Here is a 27,235-nt window from a genome sequence, read left to right as displayed (position 1 = left end):
GGAAAATGAGTAGCCTAAATGTAAATAAGGGAATTCACATGGCTTGCTCATGATTTGCTTTTATTTGAATGTGTCTAGTTCAGTTGGATGCATTGCCAAGTGTGTGTGTGTGTGTGTGTGTGTGTGTGTGTGTGTGTGTGTGTGTGTGTGTGCGTGCGTGCGTGCGTGCGTGTGTGTGTGTGTGTTTAGTAGGTGGACAAGGGAAAATAAGTTTGGGGAGCGCATGGACAACCATGCCTTGACAGACGCACAGTCTATGGCAAGGACATGTTTACGCACAAGCCCAAACAAATGAGGCAGACGTCTCCATGCAAGTTCAGTCTCTCAGTCTAGAGCAAACTGCTAGTCAATCAGAGATGCTCCTGTCCTGGCTAACTGCTAGTGTATATTCCAAATAGTGACGAACGGACATTTTTTTCAAACATAATCCTGCAGATATTAATGCCCCGTGGCAATTGCTAGCCTCCTCATAAATAACAGCGGAATGACTTTAAGTGACAACCAAAGGAATGTTATTGCCCCCTCGTTGTGTAATTCTAACCATACAGTGCGAGGTTGGGGGCGATCATGTTGATATGCATGTGAGCCAGAGAGAGAGAGGGAGGGAGAGAGCAAGGAAGAGAGAGAGAGAGAGAGGGTGTGCGAGTGAGCGCGCATGACGGGAGGGTGTAGGTGTGGAGGGAGAAGTGGGGACAGCGTATGGTGAAAGGGGCGTACATTGAAAGCAAGCTATGTCTATCGCACAGCGAGGGAGACGCGAGGAGGGAATACGGTGTGTGGTTCCAACGGTTCTATCGGCCTCTCCGTTACACGGTCACAGAAACAAAAATACAGTGAAGATACGTAGCGCTGTTGTGATAGGAGGTCGAGTGTCGGGCTGACGCAGCCGCCGCAGTGGAATCCAACACGGCCAGCACTGCAGGTAAGATCTAAACGAGGCCGTCCATCTCGATTACCAATTACTATGAGAATTCCTGAAATGTGCGTTGTACGGATGCTGCTTGGTCGACGGATTTTTAGGTCTGAATGTCTGTGCGTACAGTAGTGACGTAAGGAGAGTAACCTGTATGACGAAGATGTATGGCACGCGTATTATAGACAAAATGCAATAGCATATAACCTCATTGCGATATCATAACGCGAGAGCATTGTCTAAGAGTCAACCCTGATCCAATGGCAGTGGCACCTTGGGCTAACACATTGACTTAGCCTACGCTCTCTCGTTGAGGATGTCTTGTGAGGCTGTCAGTGGTCCATAGGTTTGGGTGCATTGAGAAAACTTTCCCGTCCTTTTTTATTTGTCAGAGCTTCTAAGAGGAAACGGTGGCATTACATTTCAGAAAATGTTAGATCTATAGTCTTACAAGCGGTGAGTGGCAGAGACAAATCAACAAGTCAGGTTGTAATGCGAGGTTAATGAGGATGCCTCTAAGTAGCCTACTGGCAGTGGCACGTGTACTACTGGTGAGGTTTTTATTGAGACAGGCTGTGGGAATTTTATGGACTCTCTCTCTCTCTCTCTCTCCCTCTGTGTGTGTGTGTGTGTGTGTGTGTGTGTGTGTGTGTGTGTGTGTGTGTGTGTGTGTGTGTGTGTGCGCGCGAGTGAATTTACAGGCGTTACCCAACGACTCTCAGTTGGGTGTTGGGATCAGATCTGCTGGAGAATCTGGGTACACCTGTTTCTCATTAGTAAGGACTGTTGGAATGATGGGTGGGAGGGATGTACCAGCCAGTTCGCTTCCTGGATCTTATAAGGCTTCAAAAACACCGCAAAAGCTACTGGTGTTTACTGCCGGCGCAACTGTCACGGCGCCAACCACTGAATGAGATTTCGTAATTTTTTTGAAGAATCAAGACGCGACGTGTTTAAATCAGATCAAGGCGTCAAGACGTCAAGCAACACAAAACTGTTGCCTGAGAAACGCCTGTGTGCTGTAGTTTTATTAGAAAGAAAGAACGCGTTGGGCTTTGGGACGGAGAACACCTCTAATCTCAACATACTACCTGCCATGTTTGAGCAACATAGCTCCAGGGAGTAAAGCCTCAAGGTTTATTTGGATCTCTCACTGCAAATGCGCATCTAGGTTTCATCACAGTAGCAGCAGACTAAACACATACGTCCTGAGATGATAGATATACTTTCCCTGCAAGCTTTCAAATATTCAGTTAAGATGCCATATATTGGAGCATTAGGCCTACCTTATAATGAAAAACTGAATTGTTATTACATTCTAATAATTCCCCTACAGGGGGCAGAGACAGGTTGATATTGGCTTATTAGTTGAAGTTTAAAGCTGAGACATGAGCTAGACCTGGGGCTCTTACCATAAAAATATTGGCATATAGAGTTCAAACCTTCTGAGGTTTACTGCTTTTCACCATAGTGTTGTGTCCCATACCTCAACCCATACAGGATAGTGACCCGAGGGTGACCCTGGCCAGCGTATTTATTTAAGTGCACTTATTAGTGTGTGAGAACTGTTTAAGTACTTCACATCTATCACTCATTATTTGCCCTTTGACTTCTGTCCTGACTCCCCCAAGTAGCAGAACACATGGAAGAGATGTGTGGAGAGAGAGAGAGAGATGAAAGAGAGGAGTGGAGGACAGGGACAGGTGGAAGGACATCTGATGCAGAGGTGGAGCAGACATGATGACGCCTCGTACTCCCTGCCTGGCATAGGTGCAGTGCCTCAAGAGGGAAGAAAGAGAGGAAGATAGAGGTAAAGAGAGAGACAGAGAGAGAGAGAGAGAGGCGGAGAGGAACAGATGTTACAGCCTATCATAAGATTCTGTTAGAAATGGTCAACATACTAGACATCCAGTGCAGAACTACTCCAGTATGTTTGACATATTTGCATTCCTGAAAGATGTAATCGTTTTCACCCAGTCTGCCCAAATCTGGGCTTGTCCCCCACACACACAGGTCTAGAGCAGGAGGCGAGGGAAGAAGCTGAAATCCTTCTGTCTACAATCAGGCCTCTGTCTCCTCCTTGGAAACACTCCCCAAAATTAACGGAAATGTCTGACTAGGTAGAATCTGGCAAAATATGCAAGTGTGTGCCTAGTGTGTGTGTTGTGTGTGTGTGTGTGTGTGTGTGAGAGAGAGAGAGAGAGAGAGAGAGAGAGTGTGTGTGTGTGTGTGTGTGTGAGAGTGAAGAGAGAGAGAGAGAGAGTGTGTGTGTGTATGTGAGCGTATGAGAAGTATGTGAGAGCGAACAAGCATCTCTTTCAAAACGTGAAAATTCTGCCGACTTCAGCGTTAGGCTGAGACCACTGGGGCTCCTCGTCTCATTGCACATGGGGAGGGGTCCTCGTAAAAGACATGTGTGCTTGCACACAGTTGTGTTTATGAGGGATGAATTTTATTTGACTTACCACTGTTTGTGTTTATACCATGCTACTGTCATTCCCATGGTGTTTTGGAGTTATCTAATTTTAGCATACTGATGTATAGTACATATGTCTATCTGTGTGTGGGGGGGAGTGTGTTTTTCTATAGTGAGTGTGTGTGTGTGTGTGTGTGTGTGAGTTAGTGAGTCAGTGTGTGTGTGTGTGTGTGTGTGTGTGTGTGCATGTGTATGTTTAAGTGTGTGTGTGTGTGTGTCTGCATGCATGTGTGTGTGCGTGCGTGCATGCGTGCATGCGTGTGTGTGTGTGCGTGTGTGTGTGCGTGCGTGCGTTGAGTGAGTGTGTGTGTGTGAGTGTGTGTGTCAGAATAATGGAGGGATTGTGAGAGATGGACTTTCTGCCCCTGAGGACAAATCGCTGGATATAAATACCCAGCCTAACTGCCCTCTGTGTCATGTTGAAAGCATGATATAGCCACTCACACAGAAACACACACATGCTGTCAAAAACACATTCATACTCTCTTCATCTCTCTCTCTCTCTCACTCTCTCTCTCTCTCTCTCTCTCTCTCTCTCTCTCTTGTACTCTTTCTCTTTCTCTTTCTCTCTTTCTCAGACAATGGAAAGAGGCTACCCCTGCCAGGAAAGGTTTCTGCCTCTTGCCTGAAACATTTCCTCTTTTGGCCCTCATTCCTTCTCTCTCTCTCTCTCTCTCCTCTTCCTCCAAAACATATCGCTCAGGCCTTATCTGTTTTCAAAGTCGGCTGCTCAGTTTATCTCTGTTGGCGTCTTCTTTTTGCCTAATCTCCCTCCAATCTGTGTAAATCTTCCGTGACGCTTATCTTGTTAAAGTGAGACGTTGGACTACCAGAGAAGAGGTAGAGATGCGCAGAATCAGAAGATAGAGGATGATGGGCAAGAGAGAGTTAACGGGGGGGGGGGGGCGTAGGAACTAATGATGGAGGGAATGAGAGAAAGAAAGATAAAAGGTAGGGAAGGAGTGAAGGTGACTGGTATCTTCATAAACACAGAGAGCAGGGAATGAGGAAATGTATGAAGAGCAAAAAAATTGATACAAAAAAAGGCATGGTCTACACTCTTAAGAGGAATGTGTTGAAAATAACACAACTTGTGTTGTTTTTTAAACACGTCTCTATGTCCAGATAGAGACAATGCGGTCTGTGTTGTTTCTAACACCTTTGTGTTAAAAGTGTACACATTACACGAAAGCCAGCTCCTGAAACATCAGCTGTGCATCTTTGTTGACAGCACAGAGTACACAAACAGACCCAAGGTTACAGCGAGCGTGCAATTCCTCAGGATGTGCCTTAACTAGATTAGTTTCGCCAGCGGATCCCCCGCGTGGTGAGTCGCCGTTAAGAGTGGGAGTAATGCGTGTAACAGGCTTCACGTGTGTGTGCCTTGGGTCAGTGCTTGATCATGTTTGTTCAGTGGGTGTGGTGCGGTGTGGATCCTACAACTGTACTCTGAACTGTGGTCTGGGCTAGATGAGTCAGAGGCTTCTGCAGTCTCTCTCTCTCTCTCTCTCTCTCTGCTAATAAGCCGCCGTTCCTGATCCAGAACCTGCATGCCCCGGCTCCTCTTCCATACCCAATCGGAAAGATGATATCCAGAACGGGGACAGATCAGCGTGCTCTGAGTCAGACAGATGCAGGATGTTGGGGGTTGGGGGCGGGAGAGGGGGGGGGGTAGTTGAATGACTTGCTTTATTGGGCAATGTTGGGAAGGTGCTGTAGGTGACTGATGACTGGGATGCCAACAGCTGCTTTAAATCACCCAGTGGGGGTGGGTGATGTCACTGGCATGCCTAAGGCAGAGTGTGTGTCAATGCTTCCACACTCTCACTTTCCCCCCGCTGCCCTCCCTCTGTGTGTGTGTGTGTGTGTGTGTGTGTGTGTGTGTGTGTGTGTGTGTGTGTGTGTCAGTGCTTCCACGCTCCGTCTCTCCCCCACTGCCGTGCCCTTCTCACTGGCATGGACGTGATGTCATAGCCTACACGCTCTGCACTAATTTTCTGTCTAGACAATGGAACTTATGTTAAAGAGCTTAGAGTCGCAATACAGAGAGAGGGAGGGAAGGAATTATATGTGTGTTATGTGATGGTTTTCCAAATGTGCAAGTTTGTAAAGTGTGTTTGTGTGTGTGTGTGTGTGTGTGTGTGTGTGTGTGTGTGTGTGTGTGTTGACTATTTCAAGCATGTTCATGCTATGCTGACTCAGAGGGCAGGTCACTATTTTCTCTTGCAAATCTCAAACAAAACGTGCATACACGCACACACACACACACACACACACACACACAAAGACACACATACATGCACACACAACCAATTATAAGTTGCGCGCACACAGCATTTATTTAGAAACATTTTTGTAAATGACTGCCATCTCTATACACCATACTAGCGGCGTATTAAATCCATTCCAAGCTTTATGTCAAAATAACATGCAGTGTCAATGTCATTATTCGGGCATGTTTGTGTACGAATGGCATAGACAGACACCTCTAGGCTGTCTCTTGAGGAGATGTGATGTGTGTATTAAACATGTGAAATGCGCCGTAACAGGTTGCCTCCTCTGCCACTGGAGGCACGTCTTGAACAGGAGTCACCTGCCCTTTAGTGCTTGATTAATCATGCATGATTTTCCATGTCACTTGATCAGAATTAGAAGCAGACACTGTTGTGGTGCCCAGTGGGAGCAGTGTGGCAGTTTTCAGTACTGTAACAGGCACTGGTGTGGTGGTGAGACACTTACAGTACTGTAATGGCTGTTTTCCTGGCTGGTGCACACACTAACACACACACACACACACACACACACACACAAACACACTGGTTAATATATTTTATAGTGTGACGATAATAATTCCTTCAAGTGATTTGTTTCTGAGTTAAGGTTAACAAGGTTAACAAGGTTAACACACACACATACACACACACACACACACACACACACACACACACACACACACACACACGCACACACACACACATACAACCTCCCTCACCCATGTACTCATTCAAACATGTTTGTAACCCACACATTCATCCAGGGGCAGAGTGGGGGCACTAAACATTGGGAGATTTCAAGCTCCAGTGGGCGAGTCTCAAAGGGCAGCAGGGGCGCTGATGCAGGGAGTGTGTGGCCTGGTTCCTTTTTTTAGGGGAGGGGGGGAAATCCTGGGTTACCTAAACATGTCACGGCCGCTTAACTACGGTACAATCTTCAGTAAGTCTGTAGTCATCTTATCGCCGTCTCATACCTGTGTTAGGTCAGGTCATCGTAGGTGTTGTTACCACGTTATTACCATGAGCTGTGGGGAGGGGATATGGTGAGTGAGAGTGAGTGTGACGTGAGGGGCTGCAATCACACAGTCCAGGTTGCTGGAGGCTGCAGTGAAGAACTCCACAGCGATAATGTGCCCTTTTTAAGCCCACAGTAATCAGCCTGGCCTCAAAATGTTACCGGCTGACCGGGAATTCTCCTGATTTTCCCGATTACCGCTCCGCTCCGCAACTGAATAACTTCAAACAAACAATGTGTTAGTTGCTTGATAAGTCTTTACATCTTCACATGTTACCTTATCTAGACAGCTGATCTGCTATAGCCAGACAGTTATGCAGGACCGAGAAGGTTTCCTCAAACAGATATGAACAGGAGGAAGAATAGACCTAATCACACACACACACACACACACACACACACACACACACACACACCCTCTCTCACACATTCACACACACACACACACACACACACACACACACACACACACACACACACGCACACGCTCACTCACACACACTCACTGACTCACTCACTCACGCACACACACACATGCACACACATAGCACACTCTGTGACCCAGATTTTCAGTTATCGCCTGGAGTCTTCCCCTGTCTCAGTCACTTTTATTTAGTGTCCTCAAAGGTGACTCTATGTCTTTATGTGTTTGTAAGTACATGTCTGTGTTTGTTTGAGTGCATGTTTGTACTTGTGTTTTTTTGTACTTTCGTTTGTAAAAATAATATAAACATTCACTTTGTTTGTGTTTTTACAGGCCTCAGAAGAATGGATTGATAGGAGCCATTTGAACAAAGGCCTGTCAGAGAGGAGCTTATCAGAACTTTGTTCAGAGAAGCACCTCAGGGGCCAGCGGTTGCCATGACGTCCCTTCTGAGTTTTTCCATGCTGTTGGCCGTCGTGTGGCCAATAGCGGCCCAGGATTCCTTAAGTCCCGCCCAAGCCCCGACCCTAGGCACAGAACCCCTCAAACCCACGCAACAGGCCGTGCTTTCCACACATGCCATTGGCCTGACACATGCGCCATTCAAACACTCCACTCGGAGACAGACTGAGTCACAGACAGTGAAGGGCACAGCTTCCCCAGAGTCTGTGGATAAAGACTCTCCATTTGTAGGAACTCAGTCGCTCCAGCAAAATGGTGGACCTATTGGAGGTGCAGACACAGATGTGTCTGACACGAAGGCCACTCTGGCTTCCAGCTCGGCTGGCCCTTTGTCCACGGGAGCCAGAGGTGGACTCGCCTCAAGTCTCCATCCTGCCACTGAGCCTTGGACACTGGGATCGCCATCACTCAGGGAGGAGGCGATGGGACTACCTGAGTCCAGTCAGAGTCCAGTCCACAGTACCACTCAGGCGTCCGCGGAGTCGGAGCCGGTGGTCGCCGAGGGACCAACCCAATCCCCCACGGAAGGAGCCTCGCCGCCGGCCGGATCGGGTGATCAGGACATTCCAGTTTCCAAGAAGATGCCGGATGGTTCACCAGTCACTGTGACCCCAAGCCCGCTCCCACCCAGGAGGTTAGCAAGCACTAGCACCACACTGACCAAAATGGCGGAGGCGCTGCCTCGACCCACCGCTAGCATCGTACTGCGGCCCGTCCCCACGCCGGCCAGACCAGCTAAGACGTCTCCACCCCCCACAGACTCCCAGGGTGACCGGGAGAGTTCCACTGCTGCAGTGACGACAACAGCAGTTAGCACTGGGGGGTTTCAGCCAGGTAGGTCCCATATGAGAATAGCAAATGTGATGGGATCTGGGAAAAAAACAGCACTCTCGACTCTATACACGATGTGATTGGTCCGGTGATTTCTGCGAAAGTCCAGCTTCCAAGCTCTACGAAGAGTTGCCAGACTACCCCCGGGCAGCAAATTAAATTTGCTGCCGCTAGATTTCTAGGCTAGGGTTTACCCAGATTTCATCTCAAATGTGTTTTTTGTTAATAGCTACATGTAGAGTGTTCTCTGTTGGGCATCACTGTACGTTACCTTGTTACAGGTGCTGATACAGGGTTTAGGAATAGCACTCATGGAACCCAGTCAGCAGGAAGCACAAACGCCCCAGTGGGGGCAAGTCCTGCCCTGACCAGCACTGCCACTCCCCTGCTGCCCACCTCCGGCTCCACCGGCCAGCGGGCCGACAGCACAACACTGAAGGATACCTCTACAGCAACCACCACCAGTCGTCTAGCCAAGGACACCATGCCCAGAGGACCAATAGTCAATAGAACTCACATCATACGTCTCACTTTTCCTACCCACTCTGGTAATGGGAAACAGACCAGGACAGGTAAGGCTGTGTGTGTGTCAGGAATGTTTGAGTGAGGACATGGTTGTAGTGTATCCATGGGTTTCATTAGGTCCCTTTCCTGATCAAGCACCATGCAGTCTGCATTCATAATCTAGGTGCTTGACTTTCTACACCTGTGGAAAGGGACCTGATGAAACTCATGAATATTGGGTGTGCATGTACATTGTGGTGGGGAAGGGGGGTGTCAAGCATCATGCAGCCTTGTATGGAAAATTATACCCCTATGGAAAATGACACATAGAAAATGACATAAATGACCGTTTTAATGTGTACACTCCACCACTGGATTATTGCCTAAAAATGCCATTAACATGAACAGCTTTTGAAATACTTTCCAAGGGAGCGTTCCCTGCAGGGTGACCCTTTCCTAATATGTGCTCTGTCTGATCTTAAAGCAGTGCATTGCATTGTTTTGTTTAAGCACAAGTTTGAAAACGGGGCCTGTTGTTTCGAAACTCTACACACAATAAACACAACACCGCACCCAAGTAGCAGAATCCCTCAAATTACTAAAGTGTCTTACACCCAATGTGTTCAATTGGTTCATGGGTGTGCCAACCCTATGTCAACCCTATATTGAATTGAGAATAGTTCAAAAACAATATATCAACTGTTGAAGGAGAGAAATTGGACTATTTCATGGAACATGACTTTGATGCCAGCAACACGTCTCCAAATACGTTGGGAAGGGGGCAAAAAAGACTGAAAAAGTTGCGTAACAATAAAGACAACAAAAGGAGGAACATTTCACAGCTAATTATGTGTTGAGATGATTTGACATGATTTGTAAATCATAGCATTCTTTTTTATTCAGATTGTACAAAGTGTCCCAGCAGTTTATAGTTGAGCACCAAAGTGTCCTCGCACCTGACAGCTGTGTTTGGTCAGTTAGGTCACGATCGTGGTATTTTGTCAGGTGTCTGGACATGGCAGAGAAGTGATGTCGTGTTATGTTTGATTTCAGTGTCTAAAGTAGAGAGAGTGTTTCGCTAAAGGTATGAGGCTAAGAATGTTCCTTTAGTTGTGCAAATCTGGGCTAAGGATTTGCAATTTGAGTTCAAGGTTGCACACTCTTAGAAAAAAAATGTGCTAGAACCCTTAAGGGTTCTTTAAAGCCACATGGTTCTATAGTAGGCCTACTCCAAGAGCCCTTTTTTAAGAGTGTACTAACTGTGGGTTTCTTTAAATCTTAGTAGTTTGTTTGCGTTAGTCTTCTAACTAACTACCTCATTGCTGTTTAACAAACATACTGTAGGTATTTGAATAGCTAACTATAATCATGTTGAATGTGGAACTGCTGCAGAACCAGCCTGGGATATTGTGACATTTATAAGGCCATAATGCCCTTTCCTAATTAGAATCTGTGTGTGTTTCTTGCTCTCTATCATCTCAGCTTATTCCCCTCTTGCTCTTTGTCAGTGTGTGTGTGTGTGTGTGTGTGTGTGTGTGTGTGTGTGTGTGTGTGTGTGTGTGTGTGTGTGTGTGTGTGTGTGTGTGTGTGTGTGCAGTGATGTACAATCAGCAGCCAGGAATGGGACTGTGCCAGGGGGGAGAGGTGAGAGAGGAGAACAGAGATGAAGAAATAAGGGATGAAAAGAGCCGGGAAGGACGAAAATAAAACGCTTTGGGAGATTGTGTGTCAGAACGGAAGGTAGAGGCAGGGAGGGGTATGGAGAGAGAGAGAGAGAGAAAGAGAGGTAGGGGGAGAGAGAGAGGTAGGAAGAGAGAAAGAGAGAGACGGATTAATGAAAAGCAGATGGGTTGGAGGGAAGGGATGGGAAAAAGAAAGCTTGCCATAGTGGTTGGTGAGTCGCTCAAAAGCCCTCTTGAGCGACTACTGCTGGGATAAGTTCCTGCACAAGCAGTGTGTGTGTGTGTGTGTGTGTGTGTGTGTGTGTGTGTGTGTGTGTGTGTGTGTGTGTGTGTGTGTGTGTGTGTGTGTGTGTGTGTGTGTGTGTGTGTGTGTGTGTGTGTGTGTGTGTGTGTGTCGGTGTGTCTGTGTGTGCCTGTGCCTGTGCCTGTGTGTGTGTGTGTGTGTGTGTGTGTGTGTGCCTGTGCCTGTGCGTGTGCGTGTGTGGTGTGCATGCGTGCGTGTGTGTGTGTGCGTGTGTGTGTTTGTGTGTGTGCGCGTGTGTGTTTGCATTTGTGTCTGTGGTTACAGCTGATTGCTTTTATGTCTATAGCTGCCATATGTGTAACTCTCTCTCTCTCTCGCTCTCTCTCTCTCTCTCTCTCTCTCTCTTTCTTGATGTGTGGTGTGTGTGTTTGACATGTGCATGGTGGTGCGTTCATCTAGTGGGTGTGGGTGTGTGTGAAAGGTATGTGCATATGGGTGGGTGGGTGGGTGAACACGTGTGTAGACATAAAGAAGTGTGTGTGTGTGTGTGTGTGTGTGTGTGTGTGTGTGTGTCTGAATTGCCCTCACTCTGAAATCCGAGGAGCACATCTGGAGTATGTCTTGAGTCTTACAGCTCAAAAAAGATCTGTGAGAGACTTAGATTTTCTGTCTGTGTAGCATTCAGGAGAGATACGTTGTCTTCATATGGAATAAAATAAAAAGGCTTTAACGCTTCGACAGCTTTCCTCACCACTAACACAAACATGTTTGTGTGTGTTTACTTGCTTGTGTAAGTGCCCACATCTGCTGCTGTTTTCGCCTGCAATGTTCCGCCACATTTCGTATTGTTTTTGTTGGGTGTCCTCCCCAAGTGGCTTCACAATATTGATTCCTTAATGAAAATACCGAGACTGAAATATGAAAAGAGATGTCATATAAACACGTAAAGTCCCTTTTTATTAGATGAACTGTGTATGTGTGTGAGTGTGTGTGCGTGCATGCTTGCGCGCATTTGTGTCCGTTTGTGCGTGCGTGTGTGTGTGCGCCTCTCTGTGTGTCTGCACACATTATTTCAGTACAATGCAAATCTTTTTCCTTGCCCATGGCTCTGTTGAGGTTAGGTCATATTTTGATTCACAAATATTAACTTCATCTATACTTTATATCTCAGTCAGTGAAAGTAACCAGTTATATAATGGTGTGTCTGTGAGTCTGTGTGTGTCTGTGTGTTTGCTTGTGTGTGTATGTGTGTGTGTGTATGTGTGTGTGTGTGTGTGTGTGTGTGTGAGAGAGAGAGAGAGAGAGAGAAAGAAAGAAAGAAAGAAAGAAAGAGAGTGCACAAAGGCAGGATAAGGTGGAGTGTGTGATCTGGCCATGCTCTGTGTTGGTTTTACACGGTCACAGGACAGGACCTCCTTTATGAGAGCAGCAAGGTGTGTGTCCTCACAGGTTCTGTGTGTGTGTGTGTGTGTGTGTGTGTGTGTGTGTGTCCTCACAGGTTCCTCTAGTGCTCCTCTAATGTGGAGGGCTTGTGAGTGTGTGCCTTAGAGGGGCTCTGAGCGTGCAGCATAATCTGTTCTGTTGTCTTGGAAACACTACAGGTTGAATCTGACCCCTGCTGCTAGGCGTTACATAAGACGTGAACTTTAAGCACACACTCATGAATATAAATTCAAGCACAAAGACACACATACGCACACACACGCACACGCGCACACACACACGCACACATACACACACACGCACACAGTCACACACACGCACACACACGCACACACACACACACAGTCACACACACACACACACACACACACACCACACACATGCATACTTACACAGATACACACATACTTTTTAGCCTTACTGAATTTGTCTTCAGATCTACATAATATCCGTGTTCCTTCTGAAGTTCCCCTATGGATGTGTAATAAAACCTAATAAAGCAGTGGTAATAAAACAGTTTACAGTGAACCTGAACTTGAACATTGTACTCACATTGACATTGAATATGTTTACCACTCATACAAGTTTACAAGAACAAGTGTAGCTATCCCCGTCCACTACCTTATCATCAGCAATGTTTTCTTCTTTGTGATCCATCTCTGCTATCCCCTGATTATGAGATTCCGTAAATAAGATTTACCAGGCGCTGAAGTTCTCCAGAGGTTGTTGTTTAGATGCATGACCGTGCCACAGCAAAAGGGTTTAGTTTCTCCACCTACTGGCGAGAAGCAGGTAGTGCTCTTGCTCAGTTCTGTGCCTTTGTGAGATTGGGAAACTTATGTCCCTCTCTCTCTCTCTTTCTCTTGTCTGCAGGAGTGCTCTCTCCATCCAGTCCCATTCCGACCTCTCCTGGACCCGGAGCCGTGGGCAAAGACGGGACCGCCGCGGAGAAGAAGAGGAACGGCTCCAGCTCGATGGCGCTCATCCCTCCGCCCGTGTGGCGCCCGACCTCCTCCTCCTCCTCCTCCTCCTCCTCGTCCTCCTCCTCCTCCTCCTCCTCCTCGTCCTCCTCCTCCTCCTCCGGGGCCCCGTGCGTGGAGGGGACCCCGGGCTGCGTGGCCCCCAAGAGCCGCGAGGTGCTGGACGAGCCCCTGGGCCCCAACGGCACGTCGCTGGACTGGGCCGACCTGAGCCGCACGCTCTCCTTCGCCTGGGAGCTGCACGTCTTCGGCTCGGCCGCGCTCTTCCTCCTCCTGGCGGCGGGCGGCGCCCTGGGCCTGGCGCTGTCGCCCGCCGCCAGCTGCCCGTCGCGCGGCGCCCTGGCGCTCGCCAACGGCCTCCTGCTGCTGGTCGGGGCGCTGCGCGGCGCCCACTTCCTGCTGGACCCGTACGGCGCGCGGCGGCTGCTGCCCCGGGCTCTGGTCACGGCGCTGGTCACCCTGCCGCTGCCGCTGCTGCTGTGGGCGCAGGCGGCGCTGATGGCGCTGGTGATGCGCGGCGCCGGCCTGGAGACGGATCTGGTGCCCGCGGCGCTGCTGCGCCCGCCTCTGCTGGCCGTGCTGGCCGTGCTGCAGTGCACCATGCTGCTGGCGGCCGACCTGCTGTCGCCCGCGCTCTCGCCCGCCGTGCCCATGGTGCTGCAGAGCCTCACCCTGCTGGCGGGCCTGGCGCTCTGCCTGGGCTTCCTGTGCCTGGCGCTGCCGAGGCTGGCGTGCGCCCAGCAGCAAGAGCAGCGAGAGCAGCAGCAGAGCGGGCCGGGCGGGCGGGGGGGCAAGGCGGGCGGCGGGCGCTGGCTGTGGCGGGCGCTGGGCCGCGTGCTGGCGGTGTGCTGCCTGCTGGGGGCGCTGTGCTGCCTGCTGCACACGCACGCGTGCCTCTGGGTCTACGGCATGCTGGGCGACTGGCGGCGCTTCGGCTGGGGCTGGTGGCTCAACATGTTCTGGGCGCGGATGCTGGAGCTGGCCTGGGCCTTCTGCCTGCTGCTCATGGCCTCCTGGCTGTTCTGGAGGCCCCGCGGCGGGGGGAGGGGCTCCATCGTGGGAGGCGGGGGTCCCGGAGGGGCCGGGGCGAACGGCGGCGGCGCCTGCGGCGAGATCTCCTCGCCCTGCCCGACGGCGGCCATCTCGCACCCGCACACGTGCTGGGCGAAGATCGTGCAGAGCCTGAAGGGAGGGAAGGGGAGGAAGTCGGAGAACGCGGCGGCGGCGGCGGCGGCAGCTGCGGGAGTTAACGGGGCGGGCGGGTCGAGCGGAGGAGGAGGAGGAGGAGGAGGCGCGGCGTCCGGCGGCGAGCTCCCGAACAACTGGGCCGGGCAGGAGCGGCCCGGCGCCGACATCAGCAAGAGCCTGATCCGCAACCGCGAGCCCAAGGACAGCAACCGCGCCCGGCAGCAAGGGTCCGGCGGAGGGTCGCTGCTGCGGCTGCAGGCGCTGACCCGCACGCCCGCGCGCTCGCACAGCTCCAGCCTGGACCGCGACAAGGAGTCGTCCGCGTCGCTGTGCGACTTCGACCTGCGCCCGCCGTCGCCCATCGACCTGAGCCGCAGCATCGACGAGGCGCTGCACCGCGAGCACCTGCTGCACGGCGGCAGCCTGTTCCGCCCGCTGTGCCCGCCGATGCCCTCGCCCTCGCCCTCGCCCTCCCCGGAGCCGCCCTCGCCGGAGGGGCCCTGGCGCCGCCGCAGCAGCGACCCGCAGCTCACGCTGTCGGACAGCAGCGGCACGGCGCTCAGCGGCTCCTCGGAGGGGCTGGACCGCGTGGTGGACAGCGCCGTGCCCAGTCGGCAGGTGACGGCGCCGCCCACGCCCACGCACCAGGGCCCGCGCTGGGTGGTGGAGCAGCAGGTGCCCTCGTCGCTCTCCTGCCCCGTGTCGCTGCGCCCGTCCTGCAACAGCCTGGACCGCTTCACGCCGGCCGGCGACGACACGCGACCTTTCCTGACCCCCGACTTGGACCGGGCCGGCTCGGAACTGGACAGCTCGGCCGGCAAGCGCTTCTTAAAGGTCAGCCGCCAGGACGACTCGGCGAGCGTGAGCAGTGATATCATTGACTTGTGATGGCGCCCGGTCAGACCGCCGGGGCTGTAGAAGGTCAGCCGGAAGGTCACCCAGAGGTCACAGCAGGAGACTCTGGGACCCGCTTGCCTGACAGGGACACACTCTATGACAATCGGACTTGTGGCACATAGCCCTGGCTGGTAGGGTATGGCCATGCTGAAAAGCAAGTTGGCAGAAAGAGTGCCACACATGACTTACAAAGCTTGTGTATGTGTGTATGCGTGTGTGTGTGTGTGTTTGTGTGCATGTGTGTGTGTGTGTGTGTGTGTGAATGTGTGTGTGTGCGTGCGCCTGTGCTTGTACACACGCACACATACACACACATACACACTTGTGTATGCGCGTGTGTGCTTGTGCGTATGCTTGTGCTTGTGTGTGCATGCAAGTGTGCATATGACGATTACAATGATCAATGTTATAAAGGATGGCATAACATTTCACACACCATTCACATCTCGCAGACATGCAGTGATTAGGTTAGTGTTAGTAGTACATTTCAGACACGTTCATGTATGTGATGATCTGTTTTTTTTTATCTGATGGCCCGACGCACTCCTGTGAACTTCCAGTGATGTGTTTTGTGAAACCGTTGGCTGTGTTCTTACCACTGTCCACAAACCTTTTCAACCCTTTTGTGTTTAGTAAACATGTGCCATCTGTGACAGTCGCAGCTGTGCCTGTGCATCCCTGTGTGCAGGTGTGGTATAAGGCAAAGCCTGGCTGCTCACTTGACCAGTGTTACAGTCATCTGTTGGGCTTACAGCCAACTGCTGTTCTCCAAACACTAGCTGAACTGTGAGGCTAAATTGAAAGAAAAACACAAAAAAAAAAACCCATCTTCAATATAACCCAGCCTAAAGGCAGTCCTATGTTAACACAAATCTGATGTTTATTTGTTGTGTCTTATAAATCATATATTCTCCATTAACCAACCTGAATGCTGTAAAAAAAAAATGAGGGATCGCAATTGATTGCAATATTTGCATCAATATAAATCACTATGTGATACTTTTGAATCTAATTCTCGTTACTTTTAGTGCTTCACCGTCAACGATTTCTGTAGTTTTGTGACTTGACATCGTGACTTTGGTCTTGATGTATTATGTGTTATCTTGAGGTATTTGACCCAGCATGACAAAACATTAATGTCTTAATTGTTCTGAATTTTGAAGTTCATTTTTTTTCTCACTGATTGTGTTCTCCAAAGTGAGTGATTCCAAGTTACTGGTGCTGGAGGCAGTGAACTGTTAGTTCGAGCCCAAACTGTACTTCCAGTGTGGTGATCCGTCACATCCGGACATTACCACAATAATTAATTCTCTCCAAGAACAAAACATACAGGCATAAATGATACGCATATACATATGTAACATAAACTCTTTTGTAAATACTTAAATACGGCTATTTTTGTGTCTGTAAATAAAATGATATATATATTTAGAGAAAAGATTGAAGATAGTGACATGTTTGTGACAGTCGATGGAGTCGATGCTGTAGATCTAATGTGATGGGAGATACAGACTTGCACACACAGACAGACAAACTACACAAGGTTCAACCTGGAGATCTCACTTTGAAGGATCAGAAAACTAACCATTTGAACATTACAGAATGTCTCATAAACAAAATGCTTCAATACTACACAGATACAAACACGTCATAAAGTATAACTGTTTTATTCTCCTCCCATAAAGCATGTTTCCTACAGATGGTCCAAGATATCATTAATGGTGAGAAAGGACCATTTCAAGCACAAAAGTACAGTACATGTGTTATCCAAGTCGAATCAACATAGGTCAGCTGCATTCCTGTTTCCCCACATTTCCTCGTCTCCTTCTGTAGTAGCCATGGTCTGTTGATGTGGCTTACAGACACTATCAATGCCACTCTCTGCTGTTTCTATCCATTCAAATGACCCACTCAGGTACCAGTTGATAAGTAACCAATTGTCAGTGTTGACAGTAGTGTTATTTTGCAGTTGTTGTGATTTCTGTGATCATGTCATAATGATTTCTGTGGGGACACACGAGGCATTCGTGACTTGTGAGAATGAGTAGTCATGGCGATAAGAGAGCGGTGAGCCACTTGCTACTGTGGGTCCTTTATGTCCAAATGTTTCTCTTGAGCAGGAGTCATGTAATTGCTCAACAATAAAAAAATTCCCCAATCGCTCATACTGATGTTTGTTTCTCAATCGTGCGCAGTCAGAAGTCTGAAAGACAAGCTCTTACTTGTGGGAGGACATGCTTGATTGAATTACTGCACAAACATACACTATATTGCCAACAGTATTGGGTCACCTGCCTTGACTCGCATATGAACTTAAGTGACATCCCATGTTGGAACAAGAAGCGGGCATCCCCAAACTGTTCATTTGGGAGCATGGAATTGTCCAAAATCTCTTGGTTAATGCTGAAGCGTCCAGAGTTCCTTTCACTGGAACTAAGGGGCCAAGCCCAGTTCGGGGATGTTCATCATCCAACACTGTGACCTCACAAATGCTCTTCTGGAAGAATGGTCGAAAATTCCCATGAACACACTCCTAAACCTTGTGGAAAGCCTTCCCAGAGTTGAAGCCGTTATAGTTGCAAAGACTGGATCGACTTCGTATGGATTAAGAATGAGATATCACTTAAGATCATAATAAGGAGTCAAGGCAGGTGATCCAATATTTGTGCCAATATAGTGTGTGTGTGTGTGTTTACTTGTATATCTGATTCTAAGTTTGGTGCATGTAGCTAGAGTGTTCATGTATAGATGGGGCTATCGGTTTGTGTGTGTGTGTATCATTATCTTTCTTCAAAATCGATTTCAACCAAGATCTGAATAGATTATTCACTGATATAGCCCAAACATATCATGTTTGTTTATTGGAGGATGTAGAGACCATTGATTGTCTTTACTGTATACAATAGAATCATAAGACATAAAATGCAGTTTTCATTTGTTCGTGTCATTTCACAGTTAACTTTGAGTCTTGCTAGATTTGTGTACGGAATTTCAATGTGTTGTTCTTCATCTTTTTCTCGTAGTCTTCGTCAAATGTCTCGTTTTGAGCCGCAGTGAATTGGTTCTTCCAGTCACCAACTTTCCCTGCAAAGGATCAGAGGGAATTTTCACTGCATGTTCTCTAAACAGAAACTCTTATCTACTTCGACAGGTTATAACAACTGCTCTGACACAACTCTGTCTTACACATTTCCATCCTCGCCCACAGACGTTTCGGATCAACTCGTACCTTTGCGCATGAATGGAGAGATCTTCTGATTCATCACCGGATCCATGGAGTAGTTGGCCATGGGGTTCGCCTTCATGGCGTCAAACTGCACTCCTCCCCTGATGCTCTCTCTCTCGTCTACTGTGGTGGACAAACCCAGGAAGTAGCAGAGGCGCTCTATCTCACGACCAGTGTCCTAATGAACACACATACACACACACACACACACACACACTCATGCAATTACTCATGCAATTACACATACAGACATGCTTCAGGTCCCAGCGTTATGCAACATGAGGACTATTCACACACACACACACACACACACACACACACACACACACTCTCTCTCTCTCTCTCTCTCTCTCTCATGCAGTTACACACATATGCTTCAGGTCCTAGAGTCTTAATTAGCCACCAACCAGCACACACACTACTTTTGGCACAAGGGGCTTGCAGAAGGAGACTGATTAGGGTGAGGATGTGGACACACAGTCTTATAAGTCCCACCATATTCACTCAACCAGAGTAGCTTCCACTGGCATGAGAGGCTCATAATAACCTACTGGTTTGAGCTGCAGGGACCTGCAAAACACCAGTTACTCTGGGCTGCCACATGGAGGCAATGTTGATGAGGGAACGGTGTACTGACCACTGAAGGCTAACGCATCACTTCCTGAACCCTGTGTGGGGTGGCCAGGAGTAGAAGCTACAGGAGGGGGAAATTGCAGGCATCTCTACATGCATTGGCTTGCTTAGCTAGGAGACTGCACTAAGCACATCACAACAGCCTGCTGACAGTGCAGCCATCCGTTTTAAGCACACACATAAACATAAACACACACACACACACACAGCTCTTTTACAGCAGCACAGGTACTTTGCTCTGCTTACCTCGACCATATCTTCATAGAACATGTAAAGAATATTGGAGCAGGTCTGCTTCTTCTCCCACCAGCCAGTCACATGGTCATACCAGGAGCCAAAAACCACTGTGTGTGTGTGTGTGTGTGTGTGTGTGTGTGTGTGTGTGTGTGTGAGAGAGAGAGGGTGTGAGTGGGTGTGAGGGTGTGAAAGAGATAAACAGAGATAGTTTCATGTAAGATTGTGCAAATCAAGCTTCATATTTCCTAAACTTCATGTATTAATAAGTTATTATTACTTGTGCAAGGTAAACTTCATATTTCTCCCAACCCTTATTCATTATTACTTTTTCCATCCATAAACCTTTGCAGAAAACTGCTCCAGTCCTTAGGCTCTGGTTGCGCCGTGTTCATGCGATCAAAATGGTAGTAAGACACAGCGTTGTCTTTAGCATTACGGGCCACATACACCATCTGTAGAGAGAGAGAGCAGTCCTCAGTCCTCTGTCTAACTCTTTGAGAGAAAGACCGAAGGAGTGAATAGCCTACGGAACATTACCCTGCAGTTCTGTTCCCAGAAGCTCTTTGGCACAAACTGAATAGGTAGATGAGTCTTGATAAGTCGTGGACGGGTGGGAAGAGTGTCAAGTGCCTCTACGCCTGTGCGTCAAGAGTATAAAAAGAGTGTTTGTCAGTTTCATTAACTTTGGCACTTGTTCATTAATAATATTGAAAACAGATGAACATTGTTGACACTGACGAGTAAAATCACCCTTTTTGTACAAAGACACCTTAAACAGAAACCTTCTACAAGAGAGTACATAATCTGCCCACAGCTGGCTCAGGAGACGAGAGGTCAAATTAAACAAAAAACGAGGAAAAGGAGAGTGTAGAAGGAACATGAAATGGCAGAACTAGAGTAGGAGCAAAACATCTGCATGGGTCATCCCTGCTAATCATCATAACAACTTTAATCTAACAACTCGAATGACTTCCTATATTATAATTTTTTGCACACATCAAGATGTATTGCTGAGAAAATCTGGTAAAGGTTGGTAAAGTTGGTAAACCCCAGTGTCATGGGGTCGGGATGAAATGCCAGACCTGTGCAGTAGTTAGGAATGGCAAGCTCAAGGAAAGGTACTCGGTCAAATACCGGCATAGACTTCTCTCTCTCCTTATCTTTCTGCTTAAAGTAGAGCAAGTCCAGGATGAAAGACATCCATGTGGTGCCTAGAGAACCAGAACATTGGATAAGTTGGAAAGGTTACGAAACAGTAAAAAAAAAAAACACACCTTCTGTCTAGAGTTAAAGGCAGGTTTAGACTTGCTGCAGACAACGCGTTCGTGTTCGTATCATGACTGCCTCGCGTATTTTGCGGTCGTTTGGTGCGTCGGTCGTGCACGTCGTCGCAAGCGAACATGACGCGTCCGCGAGATGCAATACTGATAAGAAAGTAGGGGGCGATCACTACAAAAAAAGGTGACTGCAAGATGCATTATCGACATCGAAGCTGGGGGCAATCATGAGAGTAAACAATGGCACATGGCCACATTCACATCTGATGTTACTATTCTCCCCCTAGTGAAGACCTCCAGTAGGGTGCGTAATGCTGCAGCGAGTCTGTACACCGGACACAGCAGGTCGCACACGGGCGCATATGCTTACGGTTGGTCTAACAGCAAGTATAATCCCAGCCTTAGACAAGAGAGCACCTTCTGTCTACACCAGCGTTAATAAGCGGGTACATACCCCTCTCTTCTCTATGCAAGCCATAGCCCAGTCTGACACCATTCGTCTCCGTATAATCCACTGGAAGTTGATTACACAGTTAGCCTCTATAGCCTAAAAGGGAGCTATACGCTAACTGGTGTAACCCACCTCCAGTGAATTATGCTAAGCTATAATTGTGTCAGACTGGGATGTTGCATGCACAGAGAAGGTACATGCAACATCCCCCCCAACATACATAAAATGAGCTAATTTTCCAAAAAGTTGTCACTTTAAGTGAGACACATTATAAATAAGTTTGGTTAATGAAGTGTGTACATCCTATGCAAAGAGATACACACACACACACACACACACACACACACACAGAGAGAGAGAGAAAGAGAGAGAGAGAGAGAGAGAGAGAGAGAGAGAGAGAGAGAGAGACCTGAAATGCCTGAAACAAACACACCTTCTGTCTACACCAGCGTTAATAAGCGGGTACATACCCCTCTCTTCTCTATGCAAGCCATAGCCCAGTCTGACACCATTCGTCTCCGTATAATCCACTGGAAGTTGATTACACAGTTAGCCTCTATAGCCTAAAAGGGAGCTATACGCTAACTGGTGTAACCCACCTCCAGTGAATTATGCTAAGCTATAATTGTGTCAGACTGGGATGTTGCATGCACAGAGAAGGTACATGCAACATCCCCCCCAACATACATAAAATGAGCTAATTTTCCAAAACGTTGTCACTTTAAGTGTAGTCAGGTAGAACTTTGTGGAATTTGGGCATAAGTGTGACATAAGGTACTAATGCAATTTTTTTGCATAAATTGATAGTTTAGGGGGTGTCCTTTCAGAATCTGATGGGTGCCGCTCCGGCACCCTTGAGCATTTTCCTTAAAATGACATCATCTGCCACACCCCTTTTTTATCATAGAAAGTCGTCTGAATATACATTAACATATAAACCCATCATGTATGGTATCAAATTAAAGCTCTTCTCATGCAGGAATCAGCTTTGACCATCAAAAAGATGAAAAAAAATAGTTCAGGTCCCTTCAGAGAACAAAATACCATTTGCAAAGTGACCTCTAAGGTCAGATTACGTTCCTTTTTGCCGCATAATAGCTGACTCTAAATCATGTCATATTTTGGTATGAAATTGAATAAATGATGGAACTGCCATTTAGCCTAATACAGTGATTCTTAACCACAGGGCCGCAGCCCAGACTTACGGTGATTCTTAACCAGAGGGCCGCAAGACATGTTCAGTGTTGCACCTGTTGGCCGCAAGGCCCGCGGTACTGGGTAGATTATCAAATGAAGACATCAGAGATATGTAATGCATGAGACTTAATTCCATTCACCTTGTGGGTATATCCGTATCGAGGATATGTACTGCAAATGCTGCTAGCTACGTTAGCACATTGTCGTTATACCTATGCACTCACAAGAATCCTTACAAAACTGCTGGGATTCTGACACTACACATTTCACTAAAGGGGAGACTTGCCCAACGTGTTAGAATGAATGGATGGCCAGAAGTTCATCGCCAGAAAGCTACCATTAAGTGAATCCAGCCATGTCTAAAAACAAATACCGTTAACGTAACGTAATGAAATTGCACTTGTGCAATGTCTACCAATAAATACAAAAACGTGCGCTTTTTGGATGTGAATGATGAATATTAAATGGGCCCCGGGCCACTTTCTACTATGACAAATTGGGCCTCAAGGTTGAAAAGGTTAAGAACCCCTGGCCTAATAGATACAGGAATACAATCATTCAATAGTAATTAATTTTATTGTGAATATTATAGCAAGTCTGATGTACCCTTGTTAGTTAGCATGTTAGTTATAATTTCCCTTGAATCTGTCACTGAATTTGACAGCAATGTTGTGAGGTACTTCCCAGGTAGTTAAGCACATTTATTATGACTGTCCTTGGATCCCCCCCCAGAATTACAGAAAACAATATTTTTCATCCTATCATTTTTTTAATGCTTTAAGAATAGACACCAAACGGGGTAAAGACAGCTGTCTTCTCTCTATCCTGGTCACCCATAGCCACTTGAAAGTAACCCATGTCAGGTCCAAAGTGGGGAACAGCTGTGCCTTGCCCAGTGCATGAAGCGCCTCCTCTATCCGTGGAAGTGGGTATGCATCTTTGCACATGACCATGTTCAGCTTTCTGTAGTCACAGCAAAAGCGCACACTCCCGTCTTTTTTTCGCACAATGACCACTGGCGATGCCCAGGGGCTGCTACTCTCTTTGCCCCACTATGTCCTGTACATGTCGCTTGAACTTTTGATCGGGTGGGTGTCACCAGTTTATATGTTATGTCATGTGTCACTGTAGTTGTGTAGCCATAGTCATTGTCTTGGCTTGAGAAGACATCCCCGTAGCTTCTCAACAGTGCACTAAGCTTCACATGCTGTGCCGAGTTAAGCTCTCCTGCAGCTACCTGTACTGGAAGAGGCATACATTGGTGTCCATCTTCGGTAGCCTGAACACTGTTCAACATGCAATATCCCATCCATTTCATCAAACCCCACCTCCTCTTTTGGACAGATCCTCTGTGACTTGGACACCACAGCTACCCTGGCCCTGGATATTAGTTTTATGGCCTTCTCACAGGTATTCATAACCCCGACAGGGACTTTTCCACCTGCTGCCTTTCCGAGTATGTTGGCAACCAGAAGCCCCTTCTGGATGCTGATCTTTGGAGTGGCTTCCACCAGGAATGGCATTCCACAGTTGGAGGCACCAGCCTTCAATCACCTTCTTACTGTGTGGTGGGATGGTGATCACTTCTCTGCCAGCCACCTTGACAAACCCAATTTTGCCATCTGAATCCAAGAATTCCACCTCATTCTTGACCCTAGCCAACACACGACGGACACTTGCCTCTGGTGGAGCAGCCTTTTCATCCTCATTGCATCCACACCCAGCAGAGAGGTCACTAGATCTTTGATGATGTTCATCCCCATAATGCCAGGGAGCCCATTTTTACATCTTTACAACATCCAGATGGGTGTCTCTCAGTATGAAGATGCACCGCCACTAAAGAGTGGTTCCAAAACACTCAACATCTGCTTCAAGACAACCAAGGACCGGCATGTTCAGTCCATAGGCTCCACCCAATGGGTGGACTTTAGCTGTTCCTCCCCAAAGTGTTCTCTAAAGTGAGACTCTTTGATGGTGGTGACCTCAAACCCAGTGTCCCAAAGGCAGCTTGTCTTCACTCCAGAGATCATCAGGTCAACCGTCCAGCAGTGACCAAATGCATTTTGTTTCAGGAACTGGTCAACTTCAGTGTCAACACAGTCTGCCAGCCCACTCCTGATCATTGATTAACCAGGGGGCCTTGGTTCGCTCTCTGGTGGAGTATTCTGTGCACTGTCTGCCTCTCCTGGAGCATGTCTTTGCCGGGTGACTTGGCCATGACTGTTGACTGGTGTGACCGGACTCTCCACATGTGTAGCAGATGTACTGCCCTTCCTGGTCTCTTAATGGCTCTCTCTTTGGGTCACGAGGTGGTCGTCTGCTTCAGGGATCCATTGCAAAGGTGATGAGCAGTGTGCAAATAAAAATTCGACTTTCAGTGGAGGATACTGATGACAGCGAGGGAGAAATGTCTGATTGAATGAATGTTCTTTGGAGGAGACATTTGATGTTTGTGATGTGTACAAGGCCAGCCTGGCAACATGTTCTTGATATAGTTGCTTTCAGAAATCTGTGATAAAGTACTACTTTGTTGTCTATTTGATTAATTGGTGAGGGTTGATACAATTTGTTGCTCAGCCTACCATTTCAGAGGTGTGACCGTACCAGATTTTACAGTTATTATGTTCTCTGGAGGGATCATTTTTAGCATTTTTTAAATTGACATCATTGATTTGTGTTTGAGAAGAGCTTTCATTTGATACCATACATGATGGGTTTTATACAGTAATGTGAGTCTAGTTCTTTTTTTATGGTCAACAATAGGGGGCGTGGCAGATTATGTCATTAAAAACTTTTTTTTTTCATCTTTTTTTCATCAAAGCTGATTCCTGCATGAGAAGAGCTTTAATTTGATACCATACATGATGGGTTTATATGTTAATGTATATTTAGACGACTTTCTATGATCAAAAAGGGGTGTGGCAGATGATGTCATTTTAAGGAAAATGCTCAAGGGTGCCGGAGCGGCACCCGTCAGATTCTGAGTCTACACCCCCTAAACTATCAGATTATGCAAAAAAATTGCATTAGTACCTTATGTCACACCTATCCTGGGGTTCTACCTGACTAGTGAGACACATTATAAATAAGTTTGGTTAAAGAAGTGTGTACATCCTATGCAAAGAGATACACACACACACACACACACACAGAGAGAGAAAGAGAGAGAGAGAGAGAGAGAGAGAGAGAGAGAGAGAGAGAGAGAGAGAGAGAGAGAGACCTGAAATGCCTGAAACAAACGCACCTTCTGTCTACACCAGCGTTAATAAGCGGGTACATACCCCTCTCTTCTCTATGCAAGCCATAGCCCAGTCTGACACCATTCGTCTCCGTATAATCCACTGGAAGTTGATTACACAGTTAGCCTCTATAGCCTAAAAGGGAGCTATACGCTAACTGGTGTAACCCACCTCCAGTGAATTATGCTAAGCTATAATTGTGTCAGACTGGGATGTTGCATGCACAGAGAAGGTACATGCAACATCCCCCCCAACATACATAAAATGAGCTAATTTTCCAAAAAGTTGTCACTTTAAGTGAGACACATTATAAATAAGTTTGGTTAATGAAGTGTACATCCTATGCAAAGAGATACACACACACACACACACACACACACACACACACACAGAGAGAGAAAGAGAGAGAGAGAGAGAGAGAGAGAGAGAGAGAGAGACCTGAAATGCCTGAAACAAACACACCTGCTTTTGGATAAGTGGCTATGAGTATATCATCAGGTAGAGCCTTAAAATTTTGAACATTTTCCCAGTTGTCCGTGAAATAGTGTGTCATAGAGACTCCATGGAACTCATAGAGTTCAGGGCGTTCAACATCTGCCATTACCTGAAGGATAAACCATGTATTAGGCCTATACAATAGTTGGTAAGTTTTTATCAGTGGAATCCACATCTATGCATCAAATATAAAAAGTTATTGTTATTGTTATTGAGTCAGCAACTGTAAAAACACCTGTAAAAGCACAATAAACCATTTCATATCCCTAATAACTACAAATGCCTCTCTGCCAGAATTTCTTCCCCTGGTCTCAAGCTACCTCTACTTCAGAATGTGATCTGATTGAAAACTCACTGTGGTCGCGTGTCGAGAAGGAACTTGTCAAACAAGTCCTCTTCCTCTCTTGGCTCTGCAACTTTCTGTCAATGACGTGTCTGAGTCATGCGCATGCTCTCCTACTGAATGCTTATCCACACCCTTTTTTTTCTCCACTCACAGCGCTGTCTTGGGTCAACCAGAAATACCTCAATGGACAGTTAAACACATTGATCTTTCCTGTGCAGGTTTCCAAAACTGGCTGCTGTTCAATATAGATAGACTATGTTTACTGTAGTACAAGTTAGGTTACATTACAACAATTTGTGTGTGTGTGTGTGTGCGCGCGAGCATGGGTGCGTGCGTGCGTGTGTGTGTGATCTTTCTTGCACTGCTTTATTGAACAGTGTATTGAACTGTGGACAAAGTGTCATGAGACATAATCTTTGAACTTTTACTGATTGGGAGTGTGTGTTAAGCAACACAGACTTGTTAAGCAATGCAGACTTGCAACTTGACTGATTGTCAGGTTGTGATAGGTATCGTTGCTCCACCATGCCTGTGTGTGTGTGTGTGTGTGCGCTTAAGTGTGTGCATGAATGTTTGCCACTTAACGACAGCATTGTAAACCTGAGGCTTCAATGCAAACTAAACATTCTTGTGTTTGAGGGTCTTGGGCATGTGCATATATTGTTTCGCTTGGACTAAAACTGTGCTCCATTTTTGCAATAATACTGCTCCATTCTAGCAATAATAGCCTACGGCCTATCCATTTTTGAAACGATGATGCCATGTCTAACTATAGTCTAACCACTACAGTTGAATAGCACAA

The 27,235-nt window shown here is 47.4% G+C and overlaps 2 protein-coding genes across 3 annotated transcripts; one reads left to right on the top strand and one right to left on the bottom strand.

The window, feature by feature from the left end:
* Positions 1 to 674: 674 nt before the first annotated feature.
* On the top strand, positions 675 to 15,323 carry LOC134077642 (proline-rich transmembrane protein 3-like). Its single transcript, XM_062533343.1, has 4 exons — positions 675 to 922; positions 7,435 to 8,397; positions 8,676 to 8,966; positions 13,141 to 15,323. Exons 2-4 carry the CDS (start codon positions 7,539 to 7,541, stop codon positions 15,321 to 15,323), a joined length of 3,333 nt encoding a protein of 1,110 aa, XP_062389327.1. The 5' UTR covers positions 675 to 922; positions 7,435 to 7,538.
* Positions 15,324 to 18,165: 2,842 nt separating this feature from the next.
* LOC134076399 (cytosolic sulfotransferase 2-like) lies at positions 18,166 to 26,626 on the bottom strand. 2 transcript variants are annotated; one of them, XM_062531438.1, is made up of 8 exons: positions 26,443 to 26,626; positions 26,055 to 26,196; positions 20,511 to 20,639; positions 19,966 to 20,066; positions 19,754 to 19,880; positions 19,438 to 19,535; positions 18,562 to 18,736; positions 18,166 to 18,416 (listed from the first exon to the last, which is right to left on the bottom strand). In XM_062531438.1, exons 2-8 carry the CDS (start codon positions 26,191 to 26,193, stop codon positions 18,304 to 18,306), a joined length of 882 nt encoding a protein of 293 aa, XP_062387422.1. In that variant the 5' UTR covers positions 26,194 to 26,196; positions 26,443 to 26,626; the 3' UTR covers positions 18,166 to 18,303. The 2 variants fall into 2 exon arrangements, with proteins under 2 accessions (XP_062387422.1, XP_062387423.1); XM_062531439.1 differs by lacking the exons at positions 19,754 to 19,880; positions 19,966 to 20,066; positions 20,511 to 20,639; positions 26,055 to 26,196; positions 26,443 to 26,626 and adding an exon at positions 19,706 to 19,724.
* Positions 26,627 to 27,235: the final 609 nt, after the last annotated feature.

The sequence above is a fragment of the Sardina pilchardus genome, chromosome 3, assembly GCF_963854185.1.
Source record: "Sardina pilchardus chromosome 3, fSarPil1.1, whole genome shotgun sequence".
In the NCBI taxonomy this organism is placed as follows: Eukaryota; Metazoa; Chordata; class Actinopteri; order Clupeiformes; family Clupeidae; genus Sardina; species Sardina pilchardus.
The sequence above is the reverse complement of the archived record's forward strand: the minus strand, read 5'-3'. Positions and strand labels throughout refer to the sequence as shown.